Source organism: Moschus berezovskii, chromosome 10 (assembly GCF_049115385.1).
Source record: "Moschus berezovskii isolate FMDL1 chromosome 10, NW_MosBer_1.0, whole genome shotgun sequence".
NCBI classification, from domain to species: Eukaryota; Metazoa; Chordata; class Mammalia; order Artiodactyla; family Moschidae; genus Moschus; species Moschus berezovskii.
The window spans coordinates 32,814,377-32,838,712 of record NC_142469.1 but is presented as its reverse complement, the minus strand read 5'-3'; the positions used below and the strand labels follow the sequence as shown (position 1 = coordinate 32,838,712).

The 24,336-nt window shown below is 38.4% G+C and overlaps 1 protein-coding gene across 12 annotated transcripts in view; it reads right to left on the bottom strand.

The window, feature by feature from the left end:
• The window catches only part of TRDN (triadin), a 424,466-nt gene that overhangs the window by 234,317 nt on the left and 165,813 nt on the right, over positions 1-24,336 (bottom strand). For all 12 annotated transcript variants that reach the window (XM_088840567.1, XM_088840568.1, XM_088840571.1 and 9 more), the window contains exon 10: positions 920-997. In XM_088840567.1, coding sequence (XP_088696693.1) covers positions 920-997 — 78 coding nt within the window. The remainder of the gene's footprint in view (positions 1-919; positions 998-24,336) is intronic.

The following is a 24,336-nucleotide window of genomic DNA, read 5'->3' as shown; positions in this document are numbered from 1 at the left end:
GATTCACTAGATCTAAGGTGTGGTTAGAATATGTATTTTTTTAATGAGCTTTACAATTGATCTTGATGCTGGTGATCTACAAACTATTCTTTGTGGACAGTTGTAGTAAGCCAATAAAATGAAGTTAAAGAAACTCCTAAGTTCATCACTATCAAATACAAAAATAAAAACTTTTGCAACTGTTACAGTTTTATTCTACCTTTACAACACTTGTTTGTGGTAGTATTACTATTATGAGCATCAGTATTTTACTAATAAAAAGTCTGAAAGTTTAGGTATCACATTTAAGGTCATCCAGGTAGAAAAGGGCAGAACCAGAGTCTGAACCCAGATCTGTGTGATTGTAGAACACAGGCTGTTAATCATTATATTATTTTCTAAGGCACAAAGTTACTACCATCTTTCTAAATAACAAGAGGTTATCAATAGGGCCTGGATCATCTTTGTAGGAGGGGCTTGGAGGATACATAAGATGAGCTGAAAATCTCCAACATTTTCTCCTAATTATTGGAAATTTATTTGGGAGTGGATTTAGGGGACAGAATATAAATAAGGTATAGAGGAGAGAACATGAGTGTATAATTCCTGATAATGAGCATATAATGTTTCTTGAGTTTCCTATTCAAGTATTACAAGGTATTATCTGTCCCTTTGACCCTATACTTCCTGACTTGATTTCCAGAGTATGAAGCTGGTCATCCTTCTGGAAGCTGATGGCCACCAATGTATAATCTTAGGAGGAAATTTTTGGTTTTCTAAGTAGGAGCAAATTGTACTTTTAGGAAGAGTAAACTGTAGCTTAGACATACTAAAATTATGAGAAAAGATGGATTTTGTTGTTGCTGCAACAACTATTTTTCTTTGTTTCTCTATATTCTATCTACAATAGAGATGATCTTTGGAAAAATAAAATACTTGCCTTCAAGAGTAGGTGGTGCCAGAGTGGGTCTGGAAGCTTGTTCTGTTGGTAACGGAGGTGGCGTGGCTGGGCTCTGCCCTGTGCACGAATGCAGCAATAGGTATTGAAAAAAAAGTATTAATAAATTTAATATACACAAATAAAATAGCTAGATCTGTCCCCAACATGCATAATTCATAATCCAAAGTATAAATTCACATTATTATGCAATAAGAAAATTGATATTAGGTGAGATCTTTAACTAGATACATACAAAGATTCAGTTATCTTCAGAGTCATTTCTGAATATATTTTTTTTTCTTAGATATATATACAATGTCAAATATATCTATTGGGTTTTATTAATGAAAAACCTACATGTATTCAAATAAAGCAATTTATTTTCAATATGCACTTCAAATTATGGAAACTGAAATCACAGAAGCTAAGAGGAATCCTAATACATAGAAAAATCACCATTTTCTTCTTTTAACTAAAAATTCTCAAGTGATATAATAAGGCAATAAAGGAAAATTAAAATTCATAGGCCTTTTGATATTGAACAGGTACATTTTCTCCTGCCAAAATAAATGACCTGCAGTTAAGTAAATAATGGGCCAAAGGGAAAATATATTCAATTTTATAGAAACTTAAAAGCCTCCCTCATCTCTGGGCTTATTATGAACCATAAAATCTCACAATTGTTCTGAGTACTTCCTTATCCCAAGTGATTTCTTTAATTAAACAAAACCATTCGGGCCATGAACTGTAAACATTAACTAACGTATGATCCCATATGAAATGCTTGCAAAATCTTTCATCATTCATTTTCATTTCATAAACTCCTGCTGTGTGTCTCTTTTAAATCTAAGAATCATCACGGGCATATATATGCACTTTCTAAAATCTCACTGACAACTGGATATTATTGAATGCTAGCAGACCTGCCAGCTTACTGGAAGTCTTCTATTTTTAGAATTTGTCAAAATTAGTTTGCTCTGGTGAATTGTGGATTAGCAGCCAGAGCTGCACACACAACACCTTCTGTAGTGGCAAGAAGGGAGGAACTCCAGGCCCTCAAGCTGAGTAGAAGAGGTTAGTCGCTACTCATTGAAGGATTTACTTTTAGCTGTTAGACCCATCCAGATGGATTATGGAGCACGCCAATATGCACAAAAGCAAAGCATATTTTCATGCAGGCCATGCCACATATCTAGAAAAGTATACATCCATATTAGTACTGATTATTTTCCTAATGAAAGCAAATAGGGAAACACAATGTAACATGGAATTTCATTTTTCAGTAAGCAAGGAAAAGGTAAGGATGGGTGGGCACATTAAAAAAGGAGTTTGTGCCACACTGATTTTCCCTAGCTAGTATTTATACAGTGCTTACTATACATATGCCTAGAATGATCCCAAACAATTTTGATGTATGAAGTCATTTAATCTTCACAAGATGCTTAGAATGCAGGTATAATTTTCATTTTGCAATTTAAACTGAGGTGAACAGGGATTCAGGGGCTCAGCTCCTAAGAAGTGGACTTGAGGTGCTAAAACTTCCTCTCAGACTATCTAAGGTAGGTAAAGATAGTCACATGTAAAGGGCCATCACATGTAAGGATGAAGAGAGACAGAGGAGTGGAGTTTCCACCCTGATTTTCCACCATCTTTGTAAGCCAAAGGGATGTACACTAAGGAGTATTCGCTCCCAAATTTTGCTTGAGAGCTGTTCTTTAAAAAATGTTTCTAAAATAAGATAGTATTTTTTAGCTTTTAAAGTCTACAGAAAATCTAGACTGAGGAAGGAGTCAATTAAATAACTAAAGCTTAAATACAAGTGACCATGAACATCCATAAATCAATTGTTTCTAAATAGTAAGGCTTTCAAAACTATCTTCAAGGGATCCTGCTTGTTCAAACTAAACTGATTTCTTTGCTGTCAAATACTTCCTTGAACAGCAGTAATGTATGATCATAGTTTTGATCAGCTATTTAGGAATTTATTTTTTAATGTATTCAATTCTTTCCATAGGGAATAGTTTATAATTTAGACTACAAAATCTTCTTATATTTTCATGAAGGAACTCTGAAGTAATTATTTTATTTTTTAACTTAGTGAGCACTTATTATATTTCAGCACAGAAAACCCATTAATCGCCAACTCTGCTTGTAAGAAGTTCCCAATATCATGGCTAAAACAAATTTACAGACAGATTATTATAACATAGTGTGATGATGGGAAATAATATACACAGAGGAGATGTCACAGAAAGATTCTTGCATTCAAAAGCCTGAAGAGAGTTACCCAAGTAAAGAATGAAGGAGGAGAGGGAGGGATAGCAGACAGCAATTATCTAGTGAAAAAAAAAAGCCTGGATGCCAAGATACATGGAACTATTAAAACAATCAAACAGGTACTTCTGCAACATAAAGTACAAAATGCAGTTTATACCAGAAATTCTTTACAACTGTAATAAACAATATCATACTCTCTAAAATGGACAACCGCATGATGGTGAGACAGTGGACTCAGTAGGGAAGTAGCACCAACAGAAAAAGAAAAGAAAAAACACAGATTTTTATTTTATTTTTTGCCTCTAGAGTGACAGAGCTAGGTAGCTCTGTCAGGGGAATTATTAGCTCAGGGCAAATTTTTGTTTTGTTAAGGGTCACCAAAACAAATCAGGCATGTCATACTTGAGAATGACACCTGACTGGTACTGACTTACAGAAAAGGCCTCTTTCATGTTCAACTAATGTCAGAAAATGCTATTGAAATTACAGACTATTTTTTCTCTATGAATGAATATAAAATTATATGAATATAATAATTTATGGATATAATATATAATAATATAATTTTATAATGAAAGCAAGCTGTTTATCCTAAAGACTACATGGTTAGAATCAAATAAACATGAGAGTTTCAGCTCCATTGCCTATAATCTGTGTGAATTTGAAAATGTCATGAAATATCCAAGCTTCATGGCCTGTATAAAACGAGGAGAGTTTTTGTCAGCTGTTGTGAGGATTAAGAAATGAAACATCTAACACATAGTAAATACTCAAAATATTCTTTCTCCTACAATGTATTTACAATTTATATCCCACCTAATTACACAAGAGGATGTGAAACAGACTTTTGAAGTAAGACAACAAAGACATAATGACAGATAAAATTAAACATGACAGAAATAGCAGAACTCATTTACAGGAAAGAGGCTTATCATTTTATTAGGAATATATTTCTTTGGAATTTCTGAGGATTGTTACTCTCTAAAGGAAGAATTTACGTTGTTGAAATTTACATTGGATCTCTAAAGGTGCCCTTCATTTTACAAGCTATTACCTGAAAATCCCTCTGACATTCAAACACAGTGAATTGGCTTTATTTTTGTTCTGAGAGTGATTTTGACTGGCTTATTTCCATAATACCTGAATCTCATGTTTGTAAGCTGCCAATATTTTATTGTTCTGAGTTTTTTCTCACTCAAGTCAATATGATTACTTTCAGTTTAGTCAATTTCCACTGGGGATGACATACAGTATGCATTCCTCCTAATGATCTAAGTTACTGATGTTTTCTTTACTTTACTAGAAATAATGAATGGAATTACTCAGAATCTCAAATCAAGAAGGAGGCTATGAGCAGAATTCAGGTAATGTGAAGGAAAAAGCAATTCACAATACTGAAGCTTGATTTACCTAGTTTTTTAATCAAAGATTTCCTAGTTCTAAACCATCTCTAGATAACTAAAGTCTTCCTCCTAAATCTTGAAACAAATATTTAGGATATTTTTTACTCTAATGCTCAATAGTTATTTTTTTTTCCCTTGGGCCCCCATTGCATTTTCTAGGAGGTACCCAGTACATCCAGGAGACTACAGACTCTTTGAATGGCCTCCTGTGCCATAAACAATGAAGTGATAGATCTCATGACAGAGGGAGTGTCACTCTTGTAAATGACCACTGAGTTAAAATTCATTTACATCTTGAAAAAGTATAAAATGTGATTAATTACAAACACCTATCCCAAATCAACTCGTCGCATGAGGTGGCCAAAGTATTGCAGTTTCAGCTTTAGCATCAGTCCCTCCAATGAACATCCAGGATTGATCTCCTCTAGAATGGACTGGTTGGATCTCCTTGCAGTATAAGGGACTCTCAAGAGTCTTCTCCAACACCACAGTTCAAAAGCATCGATTCTTCGGCGGTCAGCCTTCTTCACAGTCCAACTCTCACATCCATACATGACCACGGGAAAAACCATTGCTTTGACTAGACGGACCTTGGTTGGCAAAGTAATGTCTCTGCTTTTTAATATATTATCAAGGTTGGTCATAACTTTCCTTCCAAGGAGCAAGCGTCTTTTAATTTCATGGCTGCAATCAGCATCTGCAGTGATTTTGGAGCCCAAAAAAACAAAGTCTGACACTGTTTCCACTGTTTTTCCATCTATTTCCCATGAAGTGATGGGACCAGATGCCATGATCTTTGTTTTCTGAATGTTGAGCTTCAAGCCAACCTTTTCACTCTCCTCTTTCACTTTCATCAAGAGGCTTTTGAGTTCCTCTTCACTTTCTGCCATAAGGGTAGTGTCATCTGCATATCTGAGATTATTGATATTTCTCCCGGCAATCTTGATTCCACCTTGTGCTTCTTCCAGCCCAGCGTTCCTCATGATGTACTCTGCATATAAGTTAAATAAGCAAGGTGACAATATACAACCTTGATGTACACCTTTTCCTATTTGGAACCAGTCTGTTGTTCCATGCCCAGTTCTAACAGTTGCTTCCTGACCTGCATACAGGTTTCTCAAGAGGCAGGTCAGGTGGTCTGGGATTCCCATCTCTTTCAGAATGTTCCACAGTTTATTGTGATCCACACAGTCAAAGGCTTTGGCATAGTCAATAAAGCAGAAATAGATGTTTTTCTGAAACTCTCTTGCTTTCTCCATGATCCAGCGGATGTTGGCAATTTGATCTCTGGTGCCTCTGCCTTTTCTAAAACCTGCTTGAACATCTGGGAGTTCACGGTTTATATACTGCTGAAGCCTGGCTTGGAGAATTTTGAGCATGACTTTACTAGCGTGTGAGATGAGTGCAATTGTGCAGTAGTTTGAGCATTCTTTGGCATTGCCTTTCTTTGGGATTGGAATGAAGACTGACCTCTTCCAGTCCTGTGGCCAGCGCTGAGTTTTCCAAATCTGCTGGCATATTGAGTGCAGCACTTTCACAGCATCATCTTTCAAGACTTGAAATAGCTCAACTGGAATTCCATCACCTCCACTAGCTTTGTTCCTAGTGATGCTTTCTAAGGCCCACTTGACTTCACATTCCAAGATGTCTGGCTCTAGGTCAGTGATCACGTTATCGTGACTATCTTGGGCGGGAGGAGAAGGGGACGACGGAGAATGAGATGGCTGGATGGCATCACCGACTCTGTGGACATGAGTTTGAGTGAACTCCGGGAGTTGGTGATGGACAGGGAGGCCTGGCGTGCTGTGATTCATGGGGTCGCGGAGAGTCGGACACGACTGAGCGACTGAACTGAACTGATCCCAAATCATTCTATTAATAGTATTTAGAGCATTTGTGCATCTATTGTTGTTGTTTGCTAGGTTGCTAAGTCGTGTCCGACCCTTTTGCTACCCTGGAGCCTACTAGGCTCCTCTGTTTATGGGATTTCCCAGGCAAGAAAACTGCAGGGCGTTGCCGTCTCCTGCCTTCTTCAGGAGATCTTTCTGACCTAGGGATCGAACTGGTGTCTCCTGCATTGGCAGGCAGATTTTTTACCACTGAGCCACCTGGGGATCTAAGATGAACATAAAATGGGAAAATTTGAAATTAGTAAGAAAACGATTGCCAAGTATGTTAAAGCAATAGTATTGCTTTCATTGCTGGCACAAGGTTTCTAGACTATTTTTGTAACATGTAGAACAATATTTTCAAAGTTTAGAATTGAACAAATATTAAATGAAAATATGGTTTATATTTTAGACTGAGATATGTAGTAATTGTGCTAGTGTCTTTATTAAAATAAGGACAGTTGACCTTCAAGTTTCTTTACTGAGGGCTCCTTTCTCTGCCTTGTCCTTTTGGACTACCTCCAAAATGGCGGGAATGGAGCAGAGGTGTTCAGAATGTCAGTCACTCTTCCCTTTTCCACCCTACTTATTAAAAAATTAAAATATCACTCATACAATAATCCCAGACATGGTGAATTTACCTATGAAATGAAGAATAAGGAATCTGAAGCCCAAGAGTTCGTATGAGGCGGACAGATCCAAGGTTTTTACTTGAGTCATAGGCATCTTTATAACTCCCACTTGTGTACTGCTAAATTCTACGTATATAATTTGCATCCCTTGCACTTGATCTTGTGAAGGATGCATGTAAACAGGCAATTATCACTCAACTGAGGACTCAGATGTTTCAAGGTGAAACAAGAACAGTAATGTCTCTTGCAGCTGGGTTGTTGTGAGGGTTCCTGGGCACAAATGAAATCAGGGAGGGACCACAGGGAAGACAGGGAAGGGCTGTATTGTTACCAAGTTTACATTAAAGATGAAGGGAGACAAGCAACAAACAAGCAAGACTGATAATTTTGGATCTCAGAAGTGGAGGGACACCAAGACAGTGGTGAGGCAGACAGTGACTGTGGGAAAGAGATGACACGAGATTGGTTAGAAAAGGAAGAACTGGGTTAGCACTGAGCAGAACTCCACGAACCTACGAAGCTTTGAGCAAATTGTCTCTTTTTATGTGTGCGTGCTGTCCATGGTGGCAAAGTTTGAGCAGGAGGGCTTGCTTAGTGCAAAATTAAGAGGCAGCTCTTCCCAACTGGTCGGGTCACTTGCAGTTCCAGTAAAATCTTGAGATGAAAGAAGAGCAGGGGGCCTTTGTGTAAGGACACAAAATACAGGACAACTGCACAATGTATCAAGGGTCTCTGTCTCCAAACGGGAGACACAAGTTCTGACTTGAATACAAAGGAACACACCTCAGAAGAGGCCGGATGAAAGGGTTCCTGGCAGGGAAAGGCAAGTTAAAACGCCTATGCTAGGAACAGCCTGGATTGCTTAAAGGTCATTAGTGCTGGAGAGCAGCGACAGACTCATATCAGAGCATTCTGTGCTGTTCCTGTGAGTTTGGATTTGTTCTATGGGTAATGGTAAACTTTTCAAGTGTTTTAGTATGACATATAGGTTTTTAAAAAGTCGCTGCTGTGTGAACAAAAATAACGTTTGCAGAGGAAAAGATATGAGAAGCAGCAGAAGATCAGTTGGAAACTGTTGAAATAGCCCAGGTGAGAGAAGACATGAGCTTGCTCTAGGTGTTGCAGTAGAGATGTAGTTGTTCCTGCAAAAAATGAACCTGTGGGCCTATTTAGTTCTAGGCACTTTCTTAGGATATGGAGTTGTAGTAGTACCAATACAGACAAAATCACCTGTTTCACAGGGCTGAGATTCTATGGGCAGAGAGAAAAAAAATCAACTAAATAAGTAAAATGAAAACAAGCATCTTATTAAAAATGAATCAAGGAAGAGTAATAAGGAGTGCTTAGAGTAATAGAACTTTTAAAGATATGGTCAATGCAAAACTTAGAAACTGTAGCTAAATGGATGGATTCAGAGTGCGTTTTCACACAAACTCAGTAGGATTTTTTTTAATGAATTTGAAATGGTAAGTGCAGGAAAGAAATCAAAGATGACTGACAATTTGGCTTGAGCATCTGGGAAAAAATGAGAAATATTCAGATAAGGGCAGGAAATTTCCTGTTGACTCAGCTAGATGCTATTTATGGACTAATTGCTTAGTCATTGTTGTCACTTGAATTACATAGTTTTCCATTTTGCCAAAGGATTTATATAGAAGACACTGAAATACAAGTCATAGTTGCTTTGTTGGATTATTCTAAAAGTATAGCAGACTGGTAATTAATTTTCAAGATTTTTTTTCATGATTTTAGAAAACTTTTAAGCAAATGGATTATTTAGTATGATTTGGTAATGCAACCCTACTATCAGTTCAGTTCAGTTCAGTAGCTCAGTAGTGTCCGACACTTTGTGACCCCGTGAATCACAGCACGCCAGGCCTCCCTGTCCATCACCAACTCCCGGAGTTCACTCAAACTCATGTCCATCAAGTCGGTGATGCCATCCAGCCATCTCATTCTCGGTCGTCCCCGTCTCCTCCCACCCCCAATCCCTCCCAGCATCAGACTCTTTTCCAGTGAGTCAACTCATCGCATGAGGTGGCCAAAGTATTGGAGTTTCAGCTTTAGCATCAGTCCTACTATAAGGGTGTTTAAAACACCAAAAGCTTCAACGACTTAGATCAAAGAGTACCCTCCAGGCCAAAATGTTTCTACTAGAAAGGTTTCTTTGCATCCTGATAAAAAGTTTCCCTAATATTTCCATGTGCTATTACATATTTGCATATTTGCTTTGATGGAAAGCAAGGAATAGAAGTCAAATACATATTTCATAATTCCTTTGATTAAAAATGATAAAGGTAATATTGGTGTGTTTTCGTCTTCATCTCCAATTTATAAGTTAGAAATAATTCTACCATGGAAAAGCCAAGTAAAAAAGGAAATGAGACTGATTCAAGATCATATCATTGTTTCATTTATTCTTATACCTTGATTATGAAAGAATACCTGATATCTGGGATTTAATAAAAATAGATACACGGAATCACAATCATAGAGTTTTAGGGTATGGAAGAGATCTTTGAAATCAGTTATCTCAATACCCTAATGTTTCAGGTGGACAAAAATAGTCTCTAGAAGGAAAAGTGGCCTAACCAAGGTTATATTTCAAAAGCATTTAAGATAAACATTTTTCACTTCATTTTTCTATTTTTTGAATATTTATTTGGAAGGTCAAGATAAATGCCAATTATTTTACCCATTGTCATAAATGACTGATAACTCTTAGAAGATCTTTAAATATTCACTTCCTAAGATTAAAAGTCTCATAATTTTTTTCACTGGTCATATTCTGCTTAACATTAATTAGATATCAAATTGACCTCAAGTACCCATCTTGGTCCCTGACCTCATTTTGACAATTCTAGATAGAGTGTCAACTGGGAGGTTTTCAAAACTTGCAGAATTACTGTTTCTTCACTTTTCTTAAATATTTCCTTCTAGCTATCCAAATTATATCTCTGCCTACCCCAGAGCAAATCGTATTTATACATAAGTTGAAGCAATAGGCAGACAGTACGGATGGAAAAAATAGGCAAATAGGTAATATGAATTGAACATTTTTCTTTTAGTACAAAGGTCAGAGCTGATAGGAAAAGAGATCAGGAGGCATATTAGATAGAGTGCAGTCTCAATTTACAAAAATAAAAACTATCTCATACTTAGGATGCAAGTATCCTACTCGCCTTGGAGTCATTCAATGAAATGTCTTTAATCTCCTCCTTGATTCCCTTCTACCCACACCCTTCGCAACTCCTCCGTTCCCAGAATAACCAGTGTACACTTATCTTCTGATTCTCAATATATTTATTTACAAGTCTGTGGTGGGATTTTTTTGTTATTGCTATTGTTTCTGTTTTTAATCCTCATTTGACTACGAGCAACTTGAGAAGAGAGTCTGGAATATCCATACATATTTAGTTAAGGGAAATGAATACCTAAAAGAGAAAATGATCACGTGAATAAGTGAGTAAATGAGTCTTACTCCATGCTCTTCTGTTACACTGTTTCTAGAGTGTTTGAATATGAACAAACCAAATTACAGTATTTTTTGATCTCAGTAGAGTACAGAAAACTTCCAACAAAACACATGATAAAATTTGTTTTTTGCTTTCTATTTTTCACTTATTTACAGTTCCAGACCAAAGTATTCATTTTCTTTCTGTCAGAATTTTTACCAATTTGTTTATGAGTACCAATCTTTCCATGAAAGTGAAACTTTAATAGTTTTATCCATTAGTGGGAAAAGTTGAGCTTAATGTTCAAAGATAAAGAACACTAGCTTCATTAGCCCAATCAAGATATAACACATGTAATATATTCTGAATCTACAGTTGCCCTCAAGTGCTAAGACTATGTAAATTACCCATTGTGGTATGCTTCAAGCCTAAAGAATTACACACTTACACACGTAACTTGAATATTAGTACCAGAAGAAACTTAAGAATTTACTGAGAACCCTGAAATTCAAAGAAGCTAAACAACTTGCTACATTGACCTCAGTGACACACAGGTAGGATGCATGAATGCAGATTCTCAATTCAGTGTTCTTCACAGCAGCATGTTGCCTGTTTGCATTTATTTTAGAGATAGCAATGAGGCACAAGGAACAAATAAAATAAATGATGAAATCTAGAATAATGGTAAACAATTTCAACTCAGTACAAATGCTGTCTTGTTAGGCTTTAGAATTCTATAGCCAATGACACTCATAATAACTAAGAAAAAATAGATCTTAAGTGCAGTATCCTATATTATGGCATAATGATATTTGTAATGGATATGTTAATTCTTGTTTCATTTGAAGATGATTTCAAATATAAATAGTACATGTTTTGACCATCAGTTATGTCAATTCAATTTTCAAAGTTATAGTTAATTCAAATTCAGTTCAGTTCAGTTCAGTTCAGTCGCTCAGTCGTGTCCGACTCTCCGCGACCCCATGAATCACAGCACGCCAGGCCTCCCTGTCCATCACCAACTCCCGGAGTTCACTCAAACTCATGTCCATCGAGTCGGTGATGCCATCCAGCCATCTCATTCTCTGTCGTCCTCATCTCCTCCCACCCCCAATCCCTCCAGCATCAGAGTCTTTTCCAGTGAGTCAACTTGTCGCATGAGGTCTGAAATGCTGCTCTCCAATGTCAAACATACTTTATCAAAATGGAGTTGCCTATTCTCTAAGGAGTTGAGTGATAGAAATATAACAGTGACTTATTTTATTGGAAATCAGTTTTTTCAAATATGACAAATGCTTAAAATATTATATTTATGTTTAAAACTTTAAGGTATAATTCAATAGAATTTAAAAGGGATAATTTTTAAGAAAAATTACAAAATTTCAATAAAATTTTGAGTTAAAAATCTCGTTTTATTTACATCCTTAGGCATGGCCCTCCACCTGGCACATGCTAACTTACCGACTAATAAGTGATGAGCTATTATTCATTTAGTTTAACTGATCATTGTTACTAAAATAGAAGGATCAGTTCTAATAAGGCTGTTGTTTACCAACCTGGTCATTATAACATGGCATATCCCTGAGTACACGGTTGTTGTTTAGTTCCTAAGTTGTGTCTGAGTCTTTTGCCACCTCGTTGACTGTAGTCAGGCTCCTCTGTCCATGGGATTTCTCAGACAAGAATACTGGAGTAGGCTGCCATTTCCTACCCTAGAGAATCTTCACTACCCACAGATCAAACCCGCATCTCCTGAAAGTCTCCTGAGTTGCAGGGAGATTCCTTACCACTGAGCCACCAGGGACACCCCCCTAAATATGAGTACATTTAATATATCATAGACCATCCCCAAGAAAAAGAAATGCAAAAAGGCAAAATGGTTGTCTGAGGAGGCCTTACAAACAGCTGAGAAAAGAAGAGAAGCTAAAGGCAAAGGAGGAAAGGAAAGACATACCCATCTGAATGCAGAGTTCCAAAGAATAGCAAGGAGAGAAAAGAAAGCCTTCCTCAGTGATCAGTGCAAAGAAATAGAGAAAAACAATAGAATGTGAAAGACTAGAGATCTCTTCAAGAAAATTAGATACCAAGGGAACATTTCCATACTGTTTACTGGGTTCTCAAGGCAAGAACACTGAAGTGGTTTGCCATTCCCTTCCCAAAACGTGCATCACATTTTGTCAGAGCTCTCCACCATGCCCTGTTCAACTTGGGTGGCCCTACACGGCAAGGCTCATAGTTTCACTGAGTTAGACAAGGCTGTGGTCCATGTGATCAGTTTGGTTTTCTGTGATTGTGGTTTTCATTCTGTCTGCCCTCTGATGGAGAAGGATAAGAGGCTTATGGACGCTTCCTGATGGGACAGATTGACTGAGGGAGAATGGGTCTTGTTCTGATGGGCAGGGCCATGTTCAGTAAATCTTTAATCCAATTTTCTGTTGATGGGCAGGGCTGTGTTCACTCCCTGTTGTTTGACATGAGGTGGAGGTTATGAAGATAATGGTGACCTCCTTCAATAGGTCCCATGCACACACTGCTGCACCCAGTGCCCCCAATCCTGCAGCAGTCCACCACTGACCCACGTCTCCACCAGAGACTCCTGAACATTCACAGGCAAGTCTGGCTCAGTCTCCTGTGGGATCACTGCTCCTTTCTCTTGGGTCCTGGTGCACAAGGTTCTGTTTGTACCCTCCAAGAGGCTGTTTTCCCATTCCTGTGTAAGTTCTGGTGGCTCTATGGTGGGGTTAATGGCGACCTCCTCCTCCTTTGCCATACCCAGGTCTGCTGCACCCAGAGCCCTGCCCCTGCGGCAGTCCACTGCTGACCTGTCCCTCTGCAGGAGACGCTCAAACACAATTCTGGCTCAGCCTCTGTGGGGCCTCTGGGTCCTGGGGCACACAAGGTTTGTTTGAACCCTCTGAGCATCTCTGGCGGGTATGCAGCTTGATTCTAAATGCAATTTCACCCCTGCAACAGTCTTGCTGGGGCTTCTTCTTTGCCCCTGGATGTGGGGTATCTTTTTTTGGTGGGATCCAACATTCTGCAGTGGACAGTTGTTCAGCAGCAAGTTGCAGTGAAATGTGAAAGTGCTGTGAAACTGCTGCACTCAATATGCCAGCAAATTTGGAAAACTCAGCAGTGGCCACAGGACTGGAAAAGACCAGTTTTCATTCCAATCCCAAAGAAAGGCAACGCCAAAGAATGTTCAAACTACTGCACAATTGCACTCATCTCACACACTAGCAAAGTAATGCTCAAAATTCTCCAAGCCAGGCTTCAGCAATATGTGAACCGTGAACTCCCAGATATTCAAGTTGGATTTAGAAAAGGCAGAGAAACCAGAGATCAAACTGCCAACAGCTGTTGGATCACTGAAAAAGCAAGTGAGTTCCAAAGAAACATCTACTTCTGCTTTATTGACTATGCCAAAGCCTTTCACTGTGTGGATCACAGCGAACTGTGGAAATTTCTTCAAGAGATGGGAATACCAGACCATCTTACCTGCCTCCTGAGAAATCTGTATGCAGGTCAAGAAGCAACAGTTAGAACCAGACATAGAACATAGTCTGGTTCCACATTGGGAAAGGAGGTTATATTGTCACCCTGTTATTTAACTTATATGCAGAGTCATTATGCAAAACACCAGGTTGAATGAAGCCCAAGCTGGGATCAAAACTGCTGGGTGAAGTATCAATAACCTCAGATACATAGATGATACCACCCTTATGGCAGAAAGTGAAGAGGAACTAAAGAACCTCTTGATGAAAGTGAAAGAGGAGAGTAGAAAAGCAGGCTTAAAACTCAACATTCAAAAAACAAAGATCATTGCATCCGGTCCCATTACTTCATGACAAATAGATGGGAAAACAATGGAAACAGTGAGAGACTTTATTTTCTTGGGCTCCAAAATCACTGCAGATGGTGACTGCAGCCATGAAATTAAAAAACGCTTGCTCCTTGGAAGAAAAGCTATGACCAACATATTAAAAAGCAGAGACATTACTTTACTAAGAAAGATCAGTCTAGTCAAAGCTATGGCTTTCCCGTAGTCATGTATGGATGTGAAAACTGGACTACAAAGAAAGCTGAGCACCAAAGAATTGATGCTTTTGAACTATGGTGTTGGAGAAGATTCTTGAGAGTCCCTTGGACTGCAAGGAGATCAAACCAGTCCATCCTAAAGGAAATCAGTCCTGAATATTCATTAGAAGGACTGATGCTGAAGTTGAAAGTCCAATACTTTGGCCACCTGATGTGAAGAATGGACTCATTGGAAAAGACCCTGTTGCTGGAAAAGATTGACGGCGGGAGGAAAAGGGGACGACAGAGGATGAAATGGTTGGATGGCATCACCTTCTCAATGGGCATGAGTTTGAGCAAGCTCTGGGAGTTGGTGATGGACAGGGAAACCTGGCGTGCTACAGTCTGTTGGGTTGCAAAGAGTCTGACTCAACTGAGTGACTGAACTTACTGACTGGATATATCATAACTCTCGAGTCAAAATTTAATACTTTAGGTTTTATATTCAGGTTTACTTTTCAGCGATCCAATACACTTTATTGATCTATTCAAAGACTGAAAATCAAGTCACAATAAATTATTGATAATTAGAAATGTGAGTAGCAAGTTCAGAAAAAAGAAGTCTCCCAAAATATTTGTAAAAATACATTTGCAAAATGCATTAAAACAGCTTTCAAGCAGAATAACAAATCCCTTCTTAAGAGGTAAGAGACTAGACATTTTTGTAAACTATCTGAACATGGAGAATAAATAATGTCTCCTTCTGTCTCAAATCTTTTCTGGCTTTTTGACTTGTGGATTCTACCAAAGAGGTTATTGACAGAGAACAGCTGGCATAGTCAATTGCCAAATCAATTCCTAAACTAACAGAATCTATTATTTTCAATCTCAATAACTTCAGGACCTACCAACAACCTTAGAGATAAATTTACTCTATGTTCTTTTCTATCTCAATTTGCTGTCACTCTCACTACTGAGAATAAAATTCGCATACAAATCTAATGATGGAACTGGGTGATCTTTTATCAGGACTGATGGGCAGCTTAATAGATACCCAGGAAATTTAAAAATAAACCATATTTTAATATTCCTCCAGTAATTTTGGTGAGAAGTCATTTATGCCTCTGAGTATAGAATCCCAGTTCACTCTGCTTGTACTTTCTATATCAGATTTCTTTCGCTAACAAAACCAACAAGGGCAGCTAAAAGTTATCAGCAAATTGCTTGCTTTCTTTGGCAGTTGTACTGGCAAGATTTAGGAGTATGTGTCAAGTGTAAACTATAATGGAAATAGAGATTGTGAGTTTGTTTTAAATTGTACCACTTAAATCAGGTGAAGAAAAGGAAGGGAAAAAGAAAACCTAAGACACAGTGACCCCCTTTTCAGAAAACATAATTCTCCCTACAGTGCTGGAGACAATATCTATCTATCTGAGCAAATTCTGCAACTTCCTCTAGGTTCAATTTCCTAATCTACGAGGTGGGAAACTTATAACCCACCTCCTAGGGTTTAGTGTGAATTCAGTGAGATGATCCATGTGCAGCAACTCGGCACAGTGCCTGGTACACTGCTAGCTCTCAGTAAAGTGGTGAATGTTTTCCATCATCAATGTTGTCATTGTAAGGTTGGACCCTGGTGGCCTTCTTGGCTTCCCCTTCCCAGTGGCTATCTTGGCTCCTTCTTCCCCTCTCCATCCCCCGCCGGAGGGAAAAAGTCCCGCCAAACTGCTGAGGAATTTCTGACGTAATAACCCTCTGCCGAGATCTACCCCCCTTCCTGACCTCCAGAGTGACCAACCCGGTCTAGCTGACCACTCACAATCTCGCATTCCCGAGCTTTACCTTATCTTAGGCCTGTCCAGGTTATATGATGCTACTTCCAGCCCCGAAGGCATAAAAATCGCACCCTGCCTTTGTTCGGGGCAGAACTCCTCATGGCCATTCTTGTGGTCAGTGGGTTCTGCCCGGGGGCACACTGCCAATAAAGCCTGTTCCTTTCCCTTGGTGTCTGGGTTATTTCCTTACAGCTTGAGACGCCCGTTTCCGAGACCTTACAGTCATGACCACCTCTAACAACCCTCCAACATCTTTTAAGGGTAGACACAGAAGAAGGTCTGGATGACTTCCTGAGTTTTTCTCCAGCTCTAGGCAAGCCATTGTTTTCAAGCTTCACTGTATCTTTCCTTTATCCTTATCCTCAAATACACGGAGGTACGTTTTTAAGCTATTATATTGAATTTGAAATACAGCATAGATTCTTTTTTATACAGAGATCTCATTCAAACAGAATAGAATCAGTTTGATATATTTCAACCACCCCCAAGTGCACACCACACCGGACTTGGCAAAGGGAAGGGATACTTCCATTACCCTATCCTTTATATATATTTGTAGGAAAATTTTCTCTGACACATGAAACTATTCCATATTTAAAAGCATTTCAAAGAAATATGAAAACCCTAAAGAGGAACCATAGAACCAATTAATAAGGAATATCCTGGTTTGGGAATTTACCTGAGGAAGAGAAAAGAAGGGGTTAGCCTTTTGTTTTAGTGAAGAATTTTCTACTGGTTGCTTTAATAATTATAAAACTCCTTATCTTTTCAACTACAAGCACATAACACAAATTTAAATATTTCAGTGCTTGTCCTTAATAGATAAAGGATAAAAGGGGAACATGTTAATAATTATTATGTAATAGGACGAAAGCACAATTAAATTCACAAACACATTCTCACTTGAATGACACATTTGGAAATCATCCAACTTTTCTTCCTGTTTTAAATTGTGTATAATTGATACTGTGTCATTTAAAACAATGCACACTGCTTATCCAGTGTCTGCCAGGAGGCTATTTATAATTTACACACAAAATATCCCTCTGGGGAAAAAATCATTATTAGTGTAATCATTGTCATGAATAATAGAAAATGGAAAAGGTCTACATCTTAGGTAACCTCCATCTAAGAGAAGATTAAATCCTCAGTTTGTTTCTCACTGGATGTTTCAATATGACAATGTTGGTGCTTTTTCTATGTCTATTTTCCTCAATTTGTATCAGAGATTTCGATTATTACAAACCCTGTCTACTAAACATGTACCTGTTACATAAACAGCGTGAGTAGCTGCAAAGGCGGTGATTTATAGATGACAGCTTTTTCTTCAGGAGGGCACCATATCAACCACAAAGCCATAATATTGAATAAAATAAAGTGGTGGGGATTTAAGAAATGCAACATAAATAATTAAGTGTGAATGACAAAGGACAGACACTAAAGTACTGTTGTCGTTCAGTCACTAAGTTACATCTGAATCTTTGAGACCCCATAGACTGCAGCATACACTGCAGCTTCCCTGTCCTTCACTATCTCCCAGTGTTTGCTCAAACTCATGTCCACTGAGTCAGTGATGTTATTTAATCATTTCATCTTCTGTCTCAAGGAGAACTCTTGCCCTCAAATCTTTCCCAGTATCAGGGTCTTTTCCAACGTGGGGTCTAATTTGGAAGGACACACTTATATAGATAGTAACTATATTTGTTCAGTTTTTCTCCTGCATTGACTTCTCATTTGGTATTGTAAATAAAAAAGTTCATCTAATTATCCCACTACATTTCTCCACCTTAGATTGAAAAAAATTGACCACCTGAATAAGAATCGGGCTTCCCGGGTAGCTCAGTGAAGAATCTGCCTGCAGTGCAGGAGACCTGAGTTGGATCTTTGGGTTGGGAAGATCCCCTGGAAAAGGAAATGGAACCCAACCCAGTATTCTTGCCTGGAGAATCCCATGGACAGAAGAGCCTAGTGGGCTATGGTCCAAAGAGTTGCAAATAGTTGGATATAAGGATAAATACTAAACTCACTGTAAGCAATTAATAATAACAATCAGAATAAAGCTGAAGATAAACATTGGCAAAACACTAGGACTTCACCTTTATCAAGCCTGTCTGAGGTTCTGTGGCTTTTTCTTCTCTAGGTATTCACAGTGAGTATAATCTGCATCATATGGTTTAGTTGTTAGTAGGACTTTCTTCCATTTTCTCCCCAAGTTTTCTTAAGACTACTGTTCATTGTTTGATTTGTAATAATTTCTGACAAGACTGTTGCTTCCTTTGCTTTGAAAATCATGTTACCACTACTAGCATTTAATGCATACTAGGGGTCTGTACTAGGCTTCCCTGGTAGCTCAGCTAGTAAAGAATCTGCCTGCAAAGCAGAAGACGCCAGTTTAATTCCTGGGTTGGGAAGATCCCCTGGAGAAGGGATAGGCTACCCACTCCAGTATTCTTGGCCTTCTCTACTGCCTTAGACAGTAAAGAATCCGCCTGCAATGCAGGGGACCTGCGTTCGATCCCTGGGTTGGGAAGATCCCTTTGAGAAGGGAATGGCAACCCACTCCAGTATTCTAGACTGGAGAATCCACATGGACAGAGGAGTCTAATGGGTTACAGTCCATGGGGTTGCAAAGAGTTGGACACGACTGAGCGATTAAGCACATACAGGGGTCCAGTAACTGCTGGGAGACTGATAGGATGACTTTCAACATGTCAACCTAGATATTGAGAAGGAGATAGACAAAATGTATTATCTTCAAACATGGGATAATTATTACTACTATGTGGGAATAACAGTATCATTGCCTCAACACAGAATATCTTAGAGAACCAAAATGTAAAATACATTAGGCTAGACCAGCAGTCATGTGTATACAGGGTGTCACAGAATTGATCAGAAAACCCAGAGCAACTGGTCAACAATATATAACCTGCCAGTCCATTCTAAAGGAGATCAATCCTGGATGTTCATTGGAGGGACTGATGCTAAAGCTGAAACTGCAATACTTTGGCCACCTCATGCGGCGAGTTGACTCACTGGAAAAGACTCTGATGCTGGGAAAGGTTGGGGGCGGGAGGAGAAGGGGACGACGGAGAATGAGATGGCTGGATGGCATCACTGACTCTGTGGACATGAGTTTGAGTGAACTCCGGGAGTTGGTGATGGACAGGGAGGCCTGGTGTGCTGTGATTCATGGGGTCGCGGAGAGTCGGACACGACTGAGCGATTGAACTGAACTGAACTGAACTGAAAGTTAATATTAGTATTGAAAAATTCATTATTGTCTTCATCTTGCACGAACATTCTATGCAGGAATAAAACTATGGACAAGGAATATTTGGTTGCCAAATTAGGCCTCTCTGAATGTAGCTATATCAAACTACTTAGTTTATAATTACTTATATAAAAATAGGTAATGGATATATTTATTTCTATGAATAAAATAAGGGCTTCTTTTAAAATAATAAAATAAAATAAGACCTGTCTAAGAAAAGGGTTAAGAATGATGCATTTATTTCAATGGTTAGAAAATCCTAGATTCCCTGTTCTTTATCTACTGGGCCACCCAATTGAACCTTTGAAAAGCACTAGGAGAATATATTCACATAATCACTAGAATGCTTTTTTAATCTGCGCTCTTGCATATAAACGACAGATAAGATTATTACAAGACATGACACATTAATAAATAGCACCTAATTAGTTTGATAATTCTTTGATTAAGCCCTAATTTTCCTTGCTTCTCATGCAGCAATTCAAATTACTCTGTATTATTTGTTCCTTTTCAGACTATTTTAGAATATGCTTTGAATAGTCCCAGTAGGCTACCTGAGCAGAAATTTATTCTTATTTGACAGCAGGTCCATGCCATTAATAGTGACAAGGTGAGACCAAAACCGACACTGTAATAAAAGTTCTTGCACAGCAAAGACATTCCTCTAGAATCTGACACCTCTTTCAAAAGGGGAGGAGACAAAATTCTGAGAACGTGAGAAAATGAAATGTTAGGGCTTCAGTGCAAAGAGAAAGTAATATGAACATTATATTGTGGGGAGAACACTTACTTACTTACCTGCCTTCTCCCCAAACCTAACGCCCTTAATCACGACACGACTGAGAGTAGTAGCAGTGTCAGAGGAATCGTGGCCACTCAGAAGTGCCTGGATCTATTTCTGCACATTCTAGTTATTTATAAGAACTAAAATGTTTAATGGGTTGATTGAGACAGCTGTGAAAAGTGGATACATTTATTTGAAACTGATTCCCCATACTTCAAATAATCACATGGCAACTTTCATGGGGCCAAGTCCAGGAACTATGCACGCCAGTGATGAGGTGTAGGCCCTCTCTCTTTTTCTCACTTCTGTCTAATCTATAGGCTGTCTGCGGTTTACTGATGCACACAGCAAACCCAGCTTTGGTAATTCTGAGCCTCTGTCTCTAGAGGTACTACCAATAACTTCTTTAAGAATCTTTACACAAGGCCTATTTGCAATGCTCAGAAACCTGTCATCTTTCTAAATAACAGGATTATTTTCAGGAATGAATTAAAAGGGCTGCTCTGGGATGATCATCAATAATTTTTTCAGCGAGATAAATATTATCCATCATGAAATTCAATTCAGTAAACATAGCATGTATCTGGCAAGGTATGAGGCAACAGGGATTTAAAGGCAAATGTTTCTTGAAGGTGTATGTAAGGCAGTAAAGGAAGACTTGCTAAGGAGTGAATGATAACAATATGTGATAATTAAATCAGAAAGATAATAAGAAGTGGTGAGCAGAAAATCATAATTTTGCTATATTTGGGCACCACTGCTACCATTATCAGAGAAGGCAATGGCACCCCACTCCAGTACTCTTGCCTGGAAAATCCCATGGACCGAGGAGCATGGTAGGCTGCAGTCCATGGGGTCGCTAAGAGTCGGACATGACTGAGCAACTTCACTTTCACTTTTCACTTTCATGCATTGGAGAAGGAAATGGCAACCCACTCCAGTGTTCTTGCCTGGAGAATCCCAGGGATGGAGGAGCCTGGTGGGCTGCCGTCTATGGGGTCACACAGAGTCGGACATGACTGAAGCAACTTAGTAGCAGCAGCTACCATTATACACTTAAATAGTACATATTATGGTTAGGGAGTGTTCTAAGCATATGCGTCTATGCATAAACTATTGTGTACCTAACCCTGTAAAATAATATCTATTATCCTATTTTAAAGGAGAAATAGGCATCATGCGTATTTTTGTTTACTGCTCTATCCATAGAATCTGGATAGATGGATGCTCATAGAACTCATCTAGAAGACATTTAAACCAAACTCATGAATGCATATAATGCAGGATTTTTATATGGACCTCAATTTAACACTATAAATTACATATTATTACACCCATATTATATAGTTAGTAGCACCAAGAATAGAAGACACAGGATGACTAGAACAGGCAAATATGCTATCTGCTGATGTGGTTCTAAAAAATATTTCCCCCTTCCTATCAAACAACCCTGGATATGTGCTCAGTTAGTAAAGAGCCAACAATTGGAAAGTGTTGGCTTCTTAGTGCGCTTTGACCATCTGCTCTTGTGTTCTGCAACAATTCCATTATTAGCCTCATTTGACAGAGGAAGAAAGACTTAAAGAGATTGAGTAACTTGACTAAAGTTATCATTTCAAGCAAGTGGCAGAGCCTGGATCTGAAACCAAGTAGACTGGCTCCGGAGTCTGTGTTAACCACGTGTTCTCACTCCCTGTTATGTCCACGCATTACATGGTTACTTCTGAAGAATAAAAATAAAATGATGCAAAACAACAGAAATCAGCTAAAGAAAAAAAAGGAAGCTACTGCTCTCTTTTAGGTTATGAACAGGTCTGGTTCCAGCACTTTACTTACTATTGGTTTTGGTCAACAGTCACACATATTTCACTTTTCTTATTTATACTGATACCTCATTTAAGTTTCTACCTATTATGTGAACTTAAATTGTCAGATAGTTTGTAGCATTTTGAGTTGCAATATTAATTTCTTAAGTCACTTATACACAGTTGCCATCACCTGTGGGAAAAGGCTTGTGAATTGTGACTCTCCTTCCAAATTATATTTTAAACTCAACAGCTTCAGCAATATTCCACAAACTTTCTTCTGTTTCTAATACCTTAAGCAGAGGACTGCCTGATCACATCTCTGAAATGCTGGTTTTGTGTCACTGTCCTGTTTTGAATCTTTCAAAGGTTCTCTTCCATGACAAAAATGAGCTGTGCCTGATTGACCAAGTGTCTGTAATCTATCACCACAAACAACACTTCTTATGCCCTAATGTTTTCTAATCTTAATTTATCCTCTTTCCAGTCTGGTATCTTCATCACCATACAAACACATCGAAGTCACACACACTGCTATGTCTTCATTAATTTTCTCTTTCTTTCATACACAAAGCAAGCCCTATGTATTCTTCAACCGTGAGTCAAATTTATCCATCACTCAAGTTCTAGATGCATATTACCTTCTCTGAAACTTGTAATGTTTAGTGTCTGTTTTATAAAATTTCTCAAGTTTAAACTTTTTATTAGTTCCTGTTCACTCTTTCAAATAATCATACGCCATACTTGTTAAAAGAGAGATCATCTTTAAGTATTCTTATGTCCTTTATCGTGCTCACTTTGGGACTGCTGAGCATGCAGAAGATACTCAGTGTTTATATTCTGACTCATTTCACTCACTATCTTGGCAACTCTATCTCCACAACTGACCTCTCCCTGGAAGTCCACAACTGATCCTCTAACACCCTCGTTCGGAGTTTGCTGTGAGAGTTAAATGAGTGTTTGAATGTACCCAGAATGAACTTCAGTATTTAGCATATGGATGATTATCAAATGACATTTGGATTGGAATTTTCACATATTCCCCTTTTGCAACTGAATACTATTTGTGGCTTTAAGAATAAGTGAATTCAAAGTTCTCTTCTCCAGCTCTGCCCCCTCCAGTGGGCACTCTCTTCATTTACTTCCTATTTAGGGCATCTTTTGGGGTTTTCAGGCCAACAATTTCTGAATAAGCTTTCACTTTCCTCTCCTATGGTATTAGTATTGATAAATCCTATGAGTTTGCCTTTGCGATATTTCTAAAATAAACTTAGTTATCGTCATATCACCTGAGGTCAAGCTTTACTTCCTCTCTTTGGACATACTTGTCCTTCCAATTTTATTCTGTCTGAACCATCTTGCATAACGTTTCCAATTTTGGTTCTCTTTCTAGGTCCTTTCATGACAATCAAAGTGAACCACTGGCAGTTCCTTGTCTATGTCTGGGAAGCTGAGAGATTTGGTCTTACTCCTGAAGGCTTAAGGATTAGGCAGACCTGAGTTTAAATTCTCTGTCCATGCAGTGTGTGACCTGGACAAAACACTTGAACTCTCTGTGCTTCAGTTCTCTCATCTATTTATATAAAACAGGGATAATAAAACACTACACTCAAAGTTCTGTAAGGATTAAATAAGATTATTTTAAGAGCCTGTGTGCTGAGTCGCTCAGTCATGTCTGATTCTTTGCGACACTTTGGACTATAGTCTGCCAGGCTCCTCTGTCCATGAGATTTTTCAAGACAAGAATATTGGAGTGGGTTGCCATTTCTTTCTCCAGGGGATCTTCCTGACCCAGGCATTTCCTGCGTCTCTGCATTGCAGGCAGATTCTTTACCGCTGAGCCATCGGGGAAACCCATTTTAAGAACCTGGCAAAATTAAATAGTAATTGATAGTCACAAAGAACATTTCAAGATAGTGTGATTCTGTGCTTTAATTATTATCCTTTCAGCCTTAACTGTTTTTAGCCTTAAGTTAACATAGGCATATCCTATCCATTTTTCAAACTGCATTTCAATTTTTACCTCTTCCACAAGATTTTCTCTGA